This window comes from Pelobates fuscus, chromosome 9 (genome assembly GCF_036172605.1).
Source record: "Pelobates fuscus isolate aPelFus1 chromosome 9, aPelFus1.pri, whole genome shotgun sequence".
Lineage (NCBI taxonomy): Eukaryota > Metazoa > Chordata > Amphibia > Anura > Pelobatidae > Pelobates > Pelobates fuscus.
The window spans coordinates 131037213-131052552 of NC_086325.1; the positions used below are offsets into that span (position 1 = coordinate 131037213).

Below are 15340 nucleotides of genomic sequence, written 5' to 3' on the forward strand. Positions count from 1 at the left end.
GTGTGTCTGCCAGTGAGTGTGTTTGTGTCAGTCAATGAGTGTGTCTTTTAATGTGTGTGTCTGTCAGTGAATGTGTGTTTGTGTCTGTCAGTGAGTGTGTGTTTGTGTCTGTCAGTGAGTGTGTGTTTGTGTCAGTCAATGAGTGTGTGTGAGTGTGTGTGTCTGTCAGTAAATGTGTGTCTATCAGCGAGTGTGTATGTCAGTGAGTGAGTGTGCCTGTCAGTAAATGTGTGTGAGTGTGTCTGTCTGTCAGTGTGTGTGTCTGTCAGTGAATGTATGTCTGACTGTCAGCTAGTGAGTGTGTGTCTGTCAGTGAGTGTGAGTGTGTGTCAGTGAGTGTGTGTTTGTGTCATTCGAGTGTGTCTGTCAGTGAGTGAGTGTGAGTGTGTGTGTCTGTCTGTCAGTGAGTGTGTCTGTCAGCGAGTGTTTGTGTGTGTATTTGTCGGTTAGTGAGTGTGTGTCTGTCAGTAAGTGTGTGTCTGTCTCTAATCTCTATGTGTGTTTTCTGTTAGTGACAGTGTTTAAAGCTACTCACCCATGTTAAAATAATATTTTTGTCAGCCATCCTCAAGCTATACAACTGATGTGCCCAGTATATACAAGTTCATGTCCCCCAGTATATATGCACAGCAATCCAACTGAAAATGACCACTACCTTTCTCAATCACTGCAGGCATTGGGGATTGCAGCAAAGGTGTGTCTATGAGTCAATAAATGAGTGTGTTTGTAAGCGTGTGTATCTCGTCAGTGAGTGTGTGTGTGTGTGTGTCTGTCAGTAAGTGTGTTTCAAACCAATGAAATTGTGTGTCTGACATTGAGAGTGTGTCTGCCTGTGTGTGTCTGTCAGTGTGTCTTTCTCAGTGAGAGTGTGTCACTGTCAGTGAGTTTGTGTTTGTCAGTGAGTGTGTATGAATTCAGTGAGATTATGTGTCTGTCATTGAGAGTGTGTCTGCCTGTGTCCCTCTTAGACATTTACAAAGAGGAGGAGTTAGTAAAAAATGACCCCATCCACAAGGAGCGCCAAAATAATTTATGCACCCAGGCGTCTGTGACCCTAGGTTCGACCCTATTGGAGTGTTCCTTTAATATTTGGACCTATGGCCAATTATTAGAATTAACTTTCCAAAATAATATAAAATGATATATATAAACCATTGTCATACTTGTACCTAGTAGTAGACGACACACCCTCCATACTGGATTCTAGTTGTTTGTAAAGGCTAGGTATACTGTCAGACAATTGCATTTAAAACTTTACAGATGTTTAATTTGTTAAATTTGTTATATTCCAAATTGCAGAGTATTGAACACAGACTGGCATAAATTAGGTTACATACCTAAGCTGGGACTATACTTTAGTTGGAGAATTATGCCCAATCAGGTTTGCCATCTGCATTCCAATTAACTAAAATCTTAGGTTGACAGATAATATTCAAAATGTAATATGGCACAGACAAAATCAAAAACATTATAGTGTTCAGCATGTAGTGACACAAACCTGTATGTTGTTGAGAAAACCACTAGGCAAAATAATGCAAAATTCTGCAATGCAGAGGTTTGTCAGGGGTGTTTGCCTTCAATTGCTGCTAAGCTAAGTCCCTGAGGATACCAAGCATGAATTGTATGCATTAGTTAAAGATGTGAGAGGAAGGCAATCCAAGTTTCCTGATTTGGACTAAAATTGAGAACAGCATGTGATGACAGTGTGTGGTTATAAGTGCTGTAGCTGTGTGTGATGTGTGTTATGGCTGTGTTTGGGTGACTGTGTGTGTTGTCTGTAGGTTATATGACTGTGTGTGGTTAGCTGTATGTAATATGACTGGCTGTGTGTGATGTAGTAGAGTGTGGGTAGTAGTTAGGGATGTGTGGGGCTTTGTTTGGGTAGCGGAGTGATATGTGTAGCTTTTTAGGATATGAATTAATGTGTGGAGGTTAGTTGTGATTGATGTATGTGGCTGAATGGGTAGATTGAGTGATGGGTGTGGGCTGTGGGTATACTGTTGTGTCCAGCCTGCCACACATTACAATATTTGTTTTAAATATGTCATCATATTCACTGGTATTCCAGTGGGTCGGAGCTTGTGGTCTGCACCTCGAGCGAGTGTAGACCACTGAATAAGTTCCTGGTCCAGCACTGCAATGAAGTACACAGTAATCTGGAACAAAGCAATGTGCAGACCACAAGTACCCTCATGTCAATGAAGGGATGCAGGGCTGGTCAGGGAGGTCTTTTGATCTCTTTGCAAACTTGTACAGCACCTGACACTCCTGCTGCTTTAAAGTGTGCTTAGGCACACATGGCTCTCACCGTGCACATGTTTACGATTTTACTTAACTTTAAAGCAGCACTTTTACCCCCATATTAATAATGAGTATTTCATAAAATTATTTTAAACCAGCTTTTAAATAGTTTTGTATAAACAATTAACACCTTTTTAATAGGTAAATCAAGTGTTTATAGCAAGTGTTTATATAACTTTTACCTACAATTTTAAGTGTGGGTTAATGATTGCAGACTATACATAATTAGTATTAAACCAATTTATTTAATTCCTTGTTATAGTAATGAGCAGCTGAATGCCATGGGTGTGTATTACCGATTTACTACCTATATATCTTTATGTACTGTTTGGTTTTGTTGTTGTTGTTTTTTTTCTAGCCCTGTTTTATATTATTGGTTTATTAAAAAAATATTAGACACTGCAGCACTATTTCTTTCTCCTCATGGCTTAAAATGTTTATTTTAGTCTCCAAAATCAGCTTTCATCAGTGCTGCTAAGAAAGAAAAACTTCGTTGTAACCCAGGACGAGTCCGATTTTCTGAACTGGTGTCTGTGGGTGAGACAGAGGCAGTAAGTAACTGTATTGCAAATTTTTGGTTATTGTACTATTTGTCACACAAAATTCAAACATTGCAATTCAAACATACAGAACACACCATTAATGCAGAAATTTTTCCATACTTCTTAAATCGTTAAGCACTCGTTAAAGAAGAAATGAAAAAGTATTGATGCACTTCTTTACTCTGGGGGATGGCTGTACATAATGGTTGCTGACCACAGCACAAAATCAGCCATTAGGGAATGTCTAATACATAAACAAAACACACTGGTTTGTTCCACTATTGAGACGCTAGCATATTTCAGCTTTGAACATGTTCATTTAATATCTCTACTAAAATAGAAGTGATTGGACCATTCAAGCATTTTTGTTGGTTTGTGCGGCTTAAAAAACCCAAACTGTTTGATTTGTTGTAGCCAGGTTATGAGGGTCTCTTGTCTTCCTCTCCTCTCCTCTTTTAACAAAATCACTGGAACCACAGCATTAGTATATAAAGAAATAAATCTGAATTCACAAATCTGTATAATGGATACACTTGTTGCATAAGGTGGGAATACAGTCTGCACTCTGCACTCAGACCACTGAATCTCTTTGATCCGTAACCTTGAAATGTAAAACATTGCAGTTTAATTTGTTGTTGCAGTGTTTACATTGCAGAATTAAGACAGCCTCTAGTGACTATCTGGCAGGCGCTTCCTGGCTTTTCACAGAGTTTAATTCTGTGTTTCACAGATCGTTTCGACGTTGAATGCCCTCACACCGTGCATGAGGACGTACAGCGTTTTAAAAATCCCCATAGGAAGGTATTGATTCAATACTTTCCTATGAGGATTTTGAAGACGCTGGACGTCCTCATGCACAGTTAATGCTTAATGCGCACATTAGGTTTGTCCATCACTGTGAAATCAGTGGAGGAGGAGAAGGAGCCAGCATCATGGGACCTCAGCGCCGGTAAGGGGTTAAATTGGTTATTGGCAGGGGGACACAAGAGCCGTATGAATAAAGTTTTGTATTCCTACTGCTATAGTGTTTCCAAATATACTCTAGTGAAACACAAATTCACACTTAATTAAGTAATTAAGTTGAATAAAGGGGGATATCAGTGGTGTTGCTAGGCAACAAAAAGACCAGCATCGAGGGTCCCTCTCATATAACCAGCCCAATACCTTGCCCTAAAATCAACCTCATATTCTATAAATTACATAGACTTTATTAAAAAATGTGATAAAAAGAAAATAGGAATAGCTCACGCTTATTGGGATCCCGCTGCTGCCAGATTTGGGGTTAGCTGCCCCCTCTGCAAATGTTTGTACAAAACTGTGGTCCAGGCTCTCAGGATTCAATTCAACAGCAGATTTATTAGGAAAAAGTGCAGCGTTTCTTTTTCAAGCTTGAGAAAGATCTCCTTGAGATCGAAACTTTCTTTTTCCTAATAAATCTGCTGTTGAATTGAATCCCGAGAGCCTGGACCACCGTTTTGTAAAAGATTTGATGTGACACAGGGTTATTCTCTAAAGTGAAAGTTCAAAGTGAACCCATTTAAAATTGAAGGTAAAAGTTGTCAAAATTTGAATATTCTCCAAGCTATGCTTCCAGTTTGGCTTCTTTTGCCTTAAATTTTAATTCCCTTTGGATTCTCACTTTAGTGAATAACCCTGTAAATCCGCTGTACTTTCCATTCAACTACTCTGGTCTTACATTTAAAATTCACTTTAAATTCACTTTAGTAAATAACAAAGTTTTATATCAACCTACATTTATAAACTTCATAACTGTTGTATTAACACCAGGTCATCCTGTATTAAACCTGCACCTACAGCAACACTTACTGTTCTGTATAAGAAACTCCAAATATGGTGCATTAAAATAGCTCTGTCACAAGTTGTATAATTGGAGATTTATTCATCTCTCAGTATTACAGGAAGCTCAGGGCTTAGACAAAATGGTGACAAAATTAGACCTGCGGCTTTGGCACACCACTAGAAACATCCCTGTATGGACCGTTCTTTATATATTTTTTCTCACTCTCCCCCCGCATTCTACAGAATTAAATTGTCTCTGAAAAATACCTTTTACAAAGATGTATTCTAATATCTCATATCTAATATTCTAATATCTCATGTAGATTTCTGAAATTACCAAGTCTCTTATCTATCGTCAAGTTTGCCACCACTTCTTACCATCACTTGACCCATACAATATGACTTTCCTATAACATGCAAACTGTATATCTTCTGTATCTATGATCCACACCTCCTGCTTGATCGTAGACTTACAACATCTGGGCCAGCTATCCCTCTGTAAAAGTATTCAGCTACAGCTGCTATGTTAAACTTTATGTAATGTTTGTTAAAAATCAACTTGTCCTGTATTTTATTGTGCAGCATTTTTAATTCCGCTGTTGGTAGCCCAAATATATAAACAAAAAAATTGACGTGCTATCACAAATAACAGATCAATTTAAAAAAAAAAATAGTTTTTGCAACACTGCAATGGACATTAACATGTAAGGTGATGTCCATATTTATATTCACAATCAACTCCAACAATAAACAAAAAAAATGCGTTGAGAGTAAGAATACAAATCTGCTATATTTAGCTCTTTATTTTTAGAAACATAATACAATGAGCATATTCCTAGGATAAGAGAAAAAATACTGGGTTATTTTAAACAAGGATTGTGCCAAAATATAAAGATCCAAACCAGTAGAGTAAGCAAATATTGTTTAACAATAATAGTTGTGTATAAATGCATCCTGTGAGTTTCCCTCTCTAACTGTTTTAGTACTTACTGTCTATAAGATACTGTAATTAGGCCCATCATAATTGTCAGCACCCGTCCCAATTGGTTCTTAATCCGGCCCTGGCAGTATCACGTGTCACATTTAGGATGGACAGTCATTATTTCAGGTCCGAAGCCAAATTTGTTTTCTATCCATATGCCCTTTTTGCGACAGGATCTGTCCCTTGTATGTCTAAATATTTCTCCAAAGACTATATAATTTACCCTGGCTTTCCCTACCTTCCCTGTTGGACATACACTGAGAGCGCTCTCCTCACCCTACCTTCCAGCAGTTCCAGGGAGCAGGAATAAGCCGTTAGTACTTCAGCAGGACCTAGCTGTAATTCTCTAGAACTTTAGCTCGGCCACTATAAGCCTCACAACCCAGTCAAGTTCCATCCTTGTTTTCCCCTACTTCTACTCAGTCTAAAAGAGCACTATTTGGAAAGAAGGTACAATGAACACAGAGGAACAATAGCTCGCTGAAAGCCAGGGGGAGCTCCCTTTTGCCACTGTACAAGGGTACTCGTAAAATAAGCAGTGAACGTATAGAACTCATTTTGGCCAGGATTTCATGAACGGCCGGTCAGAATTTTAACCTGGTAGCGTTTCCTCAATTCCTTATGGGTCTGATTGCTCTTTTGCCAGAATGGGCACTCAGATCAGACCTTTCCAACAATATGTTGGAAATGTAAGACGTTCTGTATCCAAGATATAATTGATTTAGCGAGAGATGACTCAATTATCTCAGATAACACAGAGATGCCAGGGAGGGACGAACTATGTACACAATGGAGACCCCCTGCTGTGGAGGGAATAAGGGCTGTATTGCTAAACAGCGGTTTCTTCTAGCTTGAGGGATATTTCAGCAGAGACTACCCAGCCCGAGTATAGGAGCTCTGCTACACGTCTAAACTAGAGTTGGAAATTGTTGGTGTACATTAATCTGAAATAAAATGTCACAATAAGCTCACATTAAAGGGACACTATAGTCACCAGAACAACTACAGCTTAATGTAGTTGTTTTGGTAAGTATAGTTAATCCCTGCAGGCCTTTTAATGTAAACATTACTGCCTAGGATCACCTCTAGTGGCCACTTCTCACTAGATTTTCCGCATCTCCACGCTCTGCATGGAGATGCTGAACGCTCCCCATAGAGATACATTGATCCAATGCATCTCTATGAGGAGATGCTGATTGTCTAGGGCGTTGTTTGGACACGCCCCCCCACCTCCTTGACTGCGATCATCAAAATTGACGATCTCACTTGCCATTTGTAAAGTTGCACTCTTCAAAATATAGAAACATGCTTTATCTATGAAACTTGGTATGCATTGTCAGCTTTTCTTTTTCCTGTTAAACCATTAGGACATGTTGAAGATGAAGGATTCTCCACCTCTCCTCCTGATTCCCAATGTTCTGAAAGTGTTCCTAGAAAATGGACAGATCAAATCATTCACCTTTGATGGGCGTACTACAGTAAAGGTTAGTCTAATGAATCTAAAGTTATGTTTGCTAAATGATTAATAAATTAATGCAGTTATATTCCAAACGTAATTCCACTTTTAAACCGTTAGCAACAAAAATGTGAGGGGTGTTGAGATACTGTGTGTATATGTGTGTATATATATATATATATATATATATATATATATATTGTTGTGATCCTTGTTAGTAGATAGCACGGTCCTCTAGGGCAAAAACATGCACAGTCCTTTCCCCTTTAAACAAAAACCTAGCTCGTCTGAGCACTGACTCAATTCAGGTTCCCTATCTCTCAGGGGTTAAACTACAACAAAACAATATTGGTTTCACCAACCTAGTTCTTTGTCTGCTCTCAGCACTCCCAGTGCTCCAAGCCAGGCTTGACTGCTTCACTTTCTGCACTCCCAGTGCTCCAAGCCAGCCTTGACTGCTTTCCTTTTGCACTCCCAGTGCCCACAGTCTCCTTGACTCTCTCTCACACTGGAGAGAACAGCCTCTCTCCTACCTGCTTCCTGGGAGGAAGCCAGCAATCCCCCTGTACCTGCCTAGCAGGGAGTGGTTTATTCCCACTGCTACAGCTGATTATCTGCAGCTGAGCAGTGGGTTGGAGACAGTCCAAAAAACCCTGGCCTGGATCTTTGTCTCCCAAGAAAACCAATAAACTGTGGAGTGGAGCATTGGCCCACCCTTCTCTCCAAATGTTCCACCCCAGGGGCCCATAACTAAACAAGGCTTTGTGTTGTGCAACACACAAACTACATATACTCCCCCTGGGGTTAAATGGCTTCTCTGCCTTCACTTTATCACAATATATATATATATATATATATATATATATAGACAGTGAGTGGTTTCTTTTATATATATATATATAGAGAGAGACAGTGAGTGGTTTCTTTTATATATATATATATATATATGTATATATATAGAGACAGTGAGGGGAAAAAGTATTTGATCCCCTGCTGATTTTGAATGTTTGTCCACTGACAAAGAAACGATCAGTCTATCATTTTAATGGTAGGTGTATATTAACAGTGAGAGACAGAATAACAAACAAAAAAGAATTCCAGAAAAACGCATGTCAAAAAAGTTATAAATTGATTCTGTCTCTCACTGTTAAAATACACCTACCATTAAAATTATAGACTGATCATTTCTTTGTCAGTGGGCAATTGTTCAAAATCAGCAGGGGATCAAATACTTTTTCCCCTCACTATACACACACACAACTTCTTCCCTCCTGTTTTTTTTTTTTTGTTTGTTTTTTTTCACTCCAACCCCATCTAACTTTTTCTGTTTAAGTTAAAGTTGTGTTGTGTTTAATAATTAAAAACATGGAAGAGCCTTTATTAAGATTTGTACCCATACTAAAAATCAGTCTGCCCGGATGCCTCTATGAGTCAACCTAAATTAATTTTGTAGTTTGCTATTTGTTTTTTGTCATGCTTTTTGGTTAATCACCTCTCATTGAAAAGGAAAGGTGGATTCCACATCAAGAACTTTACATACAGGGTTATTCACTAAACAATGGATTTTATCCAAATTACAGAATTCCTACCATATTGGCAATTCTCATATTTCAAATGCAGTCAGGGTGCAGTTGGTCCAACCGATTCTATAACACTGGTTTAGATGATTTCAGAAAATCAGTAATATCCGCACCTGAACCAATTTACGGCACAGGAATCAGAGATTTATTAATGATTGCATGGTAATGATAAACTAAATGCATCTGTTAAGATGCATGTTTGCAAGTTATCATTCACTTGTTATTTGCAAGTGAATGATAACTTGTAGAACCATTTGCCTGCTGGCAGTACTAGCATCACAGCAGGCAAATAGTTGAAAACCTTTACCAGAGCGAAAGTTAATTATGTGGCGGCTGGCTTAACCAGCTGTAATGTGGGGACATAATTTCCAGAAAAATAAACCAAAGAAATAGGTGAGTTGCAGATTCTTCTATTTGATAGCGAGCACCTATTAAATAGAAGAATCTGCAATTCACCTATAAAGCAGGCGAGGCTTGGCGTCTCGGCTCTGGAACCAATAATGCACACACTGACCCGTGTAGATACAGAGTAAAGATACTACCAGTGCTTCATTCAATTGTACCTACGTTCCTATGTTTTTATGTTTTCAGTTATTTATATAAATGTGAAAATTCATGACAGATGGTAAACAGACATGGCACGCATAGTAATTGTATCTGAGCATTATGTTATTCGCTTCTACGCAAGCCATGAAAGTGTATGACTTTCTTTCATGTGTCACTGCTTAAATAAAGAATTAAACAAAAAAAATGAGCAGCCATCCAGTTGGAAATAGCAGAGAGGCAGTCAGTGACATGAATCAAGAGGAACAATGAGAGATCGAGAGAGGAAAGATAGATTTGTGTATCATCCGCATAGAATTGATATTGGAAGCCAAAAGAGTCGATATGTTTACCAAGAGAGGCAATATAGATCGAGAACAGTAGGGGACCAAGGGCAGGACCTTTGGGAACACTAACAGAGAAGGGTTACGGAGTGGAGAAAAGAAAAAGAAAGACTGTAAGAGCGTTGGGAGAGATAGGAGGAGAACCAGGACAGTGCAGAGTCTTGTAGACCGAGGTTACATAGGATGAGAAGAAGTTGTTGATGATCAACAGTGTTGATAGCATCAGAAAGGTCAAGGAGAATTAGGAGAGAGTAGCGACCACTAAATTTAGCAGCAATTAAATCATTGGAGTGGTGAGTGCGGAATCTAGAGTGAAGTGTGTCGAGAAGAGAGTTGGATTCAAGGTCAGTCTTCAAGGTCAGTCTGTCAGTCTAACGTACACAATTCTCTCAAGGTTCTTGGAAGCAAACAGTATTAGTGGTAGTTGGATGCTGAGTTGGTGTCAGGGTTGGGCATGATGGTTGCATGCTTGAAAGGTAAAGGAAATATGCCAGAAAGAAGGGAGAGAATGATTATTGTAGTGGGGGCAAGAGCGCAAGTGAGATGTGAGGGTATAGGATCAGGGGAGCAAGTGGTGGGGCTGGAGGACCGAAGCAGAGCAGAAACCTCCGATGGTTTAGCAAGTGTGAGTGAACATAAAACAGAGGAGGATGCTTGGGGAAAATATAGGCAGGGGTAGGACAGAGATTGGAGATCTATTTCTTGATCATAGAGATTTTCACAGTAAAGTGCATTGGAAAGTTATTGGTGGTCCAGTTAGGAGGAGGAGGAGTAACAGGAAGAAGAGGGTTAACAATGTGAAAGAGGCATTTGGCTTCCTGGGAGAGTGTGGTATAAAGGTGTGTTGAAGTTGGGTTTTTTTGCGGAAGAAAGACCAAGACTGTAGAAGTGTAGCATAAATTTATTGTGGAGAAAGTCAGATACAGAATGAGGCTTTCTCCAGCAGTGTTCAGGAGCTTTTTTGGAGGTAACGGGTCAACTTAGTGGGCCAGGGTTGTACCTAGGGTAGTTTGCAATGTTTAACTATAGGAGGTGCCATACTATCCAGTTCGGAGGAGAGGGAGGAGTTGTAAAGGTAGGTTGCAGAACTAGTGCAGGTAATATTTCAGATGGGTGAAAGGAGAGTTTGGTGGTTGATGGAGAATTGCTGTAGGTAAAGACAGTGAATGTTTTGACAAAACTGATGTACCGACGGTGGTGTGATATGGGTACGGGGTATGACAATGTCAAAGGTCAGCAGATTGTCTTCAGATTGAGGAAACTGAACATTGGAGAGATTAGAGGTGGTACAGAGATTGGTGAAGATAAGATCAGAAATGTTTCCCGCCGAATGAGTTGCAGAGTAAGACCATTGCGAGGGGCCAAAGGAAGAGGTTACAGAGAGCAATCAAGAGGAATCGGAGCTATTAAGGTTGTTAATTGGGATATTAAAGTCCCAAAGGATAAAAGCAGGGGTGCTAGAGGAGTGGGATAAAAATGTTTGATGAATGTCCTTGGATGGCAAGGGGGTGGTGATAAATTATGGTAATTTTAAAAGGAGTGGGTTTAAATAAGCAGACGGTTGGAAATTCAATGGAAGTAAAAGATCTGGGAGGATTGGTTCAAAGGTACATTGGTGGGAGAGAAGGATGCCTCCTTTACAGTTGTTAAGTCAGGGAGTGTGGGAGAATTGTCCACCGAAACAGAAAGAAGCTGGAGTAGCGCTATCAGAGAGGGTCAGCCAGGTCTCAGTGAGTGCTAGTAGGGTGAGGGATTTTAAAATAAAGAGCTTGTGTATAGTTGTCGATTTCAGATTGTTGCAGACCAAGCAGGCATTCCAGAGTGCACACTGAACGTTGGTAGGGAAGGATAAATTGCAGGGTACTGGGATGCTGTTCATTTGGATTCTGATTTGCTTAGTGTGAGGAGGTAATGGGCCCTAGGTTTGGAGAGACATCACCAGCTGCAAGAGGCAGGAGGATAGATAGTGACAGGGGGTGAGAGTTTTGTGTAGATGGAGTCTACACGGCGATTATTTGGGATTAGGAGAGAGAGAATAGAGAAATGAGTGCAAGGCATACGATGAGAGGAGTGGGTTAGTGCAGCAGAGATGGAAATGTGGAGGTTGTTGGGAAGCGAGGGTAAGTGGGCGTAAGCATTGATTTTGAGGCGGGAGGAAAGTGAAAAGAAGAAGATCAGAAGATAGAGCATTGCTCAGATAAGTGGACTTGGAGTTGGGATAGTAGGTCAAAAGTGGAGAGGGGATGTAGCAGTGTGCAAAGTTTGGGGGGGGTTAAATAAATAAAAGGAGGGGATGGATTGTAAGGGGTTACAAAAATTCAGAAATGTGCTGACTATTTTTTTCAGCTGTCATTTTTGCAGAATTAAAGTTGTGTGAGAGACTATCTTTAAATGAGATGAGCTTGGGGTGGGAGGGCATCTGAGCTCAGTTCTGATCTGAAGCAGGATAGGTCTTTTCTCAAACTGTAGAGCTAGAGATAATAGGGAGAAATAGGCCAGCAATAAAGCTATAGAGTGGGGAGCTGCAGAAATAATAGAAGGGGGAGTGCAAAAATCACAGAGAAAAGTCTTTAGCGCTATGCATATAAGTCAATAACAATTAAGTGAGCAAGCCAAATATTAGAGCTGGTAAACCTTTAGCATACAGGACAAGACATAAAGGTGTGTGCGTACATGCATGTGTGTGTGTCTGTGTGTAACAAAATATACAAAATTAAGCTAAGTCAGGAGAAAAAAAAAGAGGGATAAGTTCCGGGTGTACCCAGTGGAGTGGACGCCAAAAATGAGAAGATCTCTTAATAAATAAAACTTAACTTTTAATAGATTATAGTATAAAACCACAAATACCACTATATTAATACCACCACCATAAAACCAATTATGGTTTACTAAGAAGGACAATTTGTACGAAAGGATCCCTGCTATTGATAAAGCCAAGAGAGTCCTAACCATAAAGATGGTTAATAGTGCCCTCTTTGAGTGAACCAGAGTTCACTTGTAACAAATGTTTCGGTTTTCTGCTGGAAACAGGGACTCCTACCTACACGATGTAGAATATATCGTTAGGACTCTCTTGGCTTTATCAATAGCAGGGATCCTTTTGTACAAATTTTCCTTCTTAGTGAACCATAATTGTTTTTATGGTGGTGGTATTAGTATTTGTTTAGTATGGTGTTTGTGGTTTTATATTATACTCTATTAAAAGTTACGTTTTATTTATTAAGAGATCTTCTCATTTATTGGCGTCCACTCCACTGGTACACCCGGAATTTATCCCTCCTTTTTTCTCCTGACTTGGTTAGCTTGATTTTGGTATTTGATTCAATAGGGGTTACTCCCTCCCTCCCCCCCCCCCCCATCCCCCCTATGCCCCCTATCCCCCAACAGGAGATACACATGGATTTATAGTCAATTTGTTTTGTCTTAACAATATATACATCCTCAAGTTGCAATAGATGTTACAATGATAAAGAAGTGGAGTTTAAAGATATATTAAGATATACACAGGTAGGTAAATTACAGTAAAATGGTAATATTCAGCATAACATGTTAAGATCCTTAAAAAGACTACCTTTGCTTATGGCACTGGATTAGCTGTAGGAGATCTGAGTGATGTTCTGATCTAAAGCAGGGTAGGTTGATTAGCATATGTGCATACATTTTTTTTATAATGGCATCCTCTAATTATTGGTGTCATGCTCATCAGGGCTATCACATATGGATTCAAGAAAGAGAGCAGTAGGGGTTCTAGATGGGAAAGCATAAGAGAGAAGTGCAAGAAAATAAACACCAATTGAGGGCACTGAAGTATGTCTAGGACATATGCTGCAAAACCTATACATGAGATGAAATAGAGCCAGGACCTAGATGGGTGATAGGGGCCTGCGTCATGAGGGAAAAAAAAATAAAAATAAAAAAAGAGTACCTAATACTATGTTAAACAGCCTGCTTCAAATGTCCCAGTTCTAGCTTCATATTGACTTCCAAAAACCACAGACGTTAAAAGAGCACTCGAAGCGCCAAAACAACTTTAGCTTAACAAAGTGGTTTGGCATATATACCATGCCAAGTATGTTTTGAACTTTAAAGTTCTGTTATTATATTTAAGTGAAATTTCCAAATATATTAATAAAAACCAAATATAATTTAAATGTTATATATCTGTTGTTTTTCAGGATGTAATGGTCACACTCCAAGATCGTCTATCTCTTCGTCATCGTGATCATTTCTCTCTGGTCCTCGAATATACTGCATCGGATCAAAATCAGAAACTATTATTGTTACAAGAGAAGCAACCACTGGCTCATGTGAGTGCAGGCAACAAAAAAACAAATGGCATTTTAAATGATAAATTATAGGGAAACATTTAAGGAAAAATCATAGGCTGTAGGGAATAGAATTAGATCACGAGGCAGTTTTAGAAAGCAAACATTTTGTTTTAGCAATCCCAACCTCTTTTCAACTGGATATGTTTTTTCCAAGCTGGAAGAGTTATATTGCCAGAGTCAGTCGTATCAAGAGAGTTTGGTATCTAAGCTCTTTACCTTGTACTAATGCTTAATTTGTTCACCTCCACATTGTTGATCTTTGTCTAGCGAGGGACCATGGAAGAAGAGCTGCAGATGCCACAGTACTTTTCAAGTCAAGAGGATAAGGAGGCCTTAGGTGACCTCAATGAAATATATGACACAGTAACTAATCCCGGAAAATAGATAAATGTCTGCATTTTTAATATTCTATTAAATTGTGAAAGATTTGGCTCTTGGAAATTATGAAGATCATTCAGTTGTGCGTTTAGGAGCATTATCAATGTAGGAGGTGATTACTAAATGTGGTTTTGGCACCGAAGCACTGGCACTTTGACACTGTATAGGACTATGGGACTGGGGGGGAGGGAGGGAGATGAATAATGGATAAAGATAGTAATGATATTTAGTAACTAGGAGAATGATAGCTATGAGAAGGGAAGATACAGCAGTGAGGCATGAATATGACTCGGGACATAATATGATTGTAGACACCACAGTATGGATAGGAGTATATGGATGCATGGAAGAAATGGAAAATAAAGCTGACAAACACAGGATGGGTTCTAAGACACAAATGGCTGAACTACAGACATGACAGACACAAGTGGTGATTGGGAGACTCAAACAAGTGGCAGATCCCAGGGGAGTATATGCACAACAGTTTCAATTACTTTTTATTGATTATCCTTGAAGCTATCCTGTCTTAAAGGAATACTATAGTGCCAGGAATACACTGGCTGAAGTATGGTCCTTGTGCAAGTGCATTTAATGATGTGCTTGCACTCTGATGCTCAGGGACAGTTCCCTTGTATCCCCAGATGCAGGACACCAGGGAACTAAAGTGGGGTGTGGGGGCAGCACCCCAAAATCCAAACTGTCCTGCGTGGCATGCAGTTGTGAACTGTTTTAACTTCAATTAAATACACTTTGTTATAATAATGAGCAGGAATACCAGAAGTTGTATTGTTGCGATTAGCAGAAGTTATTAGGCTACCTGCCAGCAGCATTAACAAAAGTAATCACCAGTTCTTCAACTGGCTTAGATTTTATTATATGTGACCTTGTGATGTCAAAAACATTGCTGTATCCTTAAAAGTCCATATCAAGTCTAAACATGGTCCAACTTCAAGTCACTGTTTAGAGAATCAACCACAAAGTGTTTGTATAGCAAGCTATTTTGTGTTGAATTCCACTATACAAGATCACCTTAAAACATACATTAATTTACATACAATCAGTATAATTCTTATCATTTATAACTCA

At 39.3% G+C, this 15340-nt stretch overlaps 1 protein-coding gene across 1 annotated transcript in view; it reads left to right on the top strand.

The window, feature by feature from the left end:
* Positions 1-15340, top strand: part of FRMPD3 (FERM and PDZ domain containing 3) — a 212939-nt gene that overhangs the window by 145304 nt on the left and 52295 nt on the right. The window contains exons 5-7 of the mRNA XM_063432397.1: positions 2748-2852; positions 6993-7109; positions 13724-13855. Coding sequence (XP_063288467.1) covers positions 2748-2852; positions 6993-7109; positions 13724-13855 — 354 coding nt within the window. The remainder of the gene's footprint in view (positions 1-2747; positions 2853-6992; positions 7110-13723; positions 13856-15340) is intronic.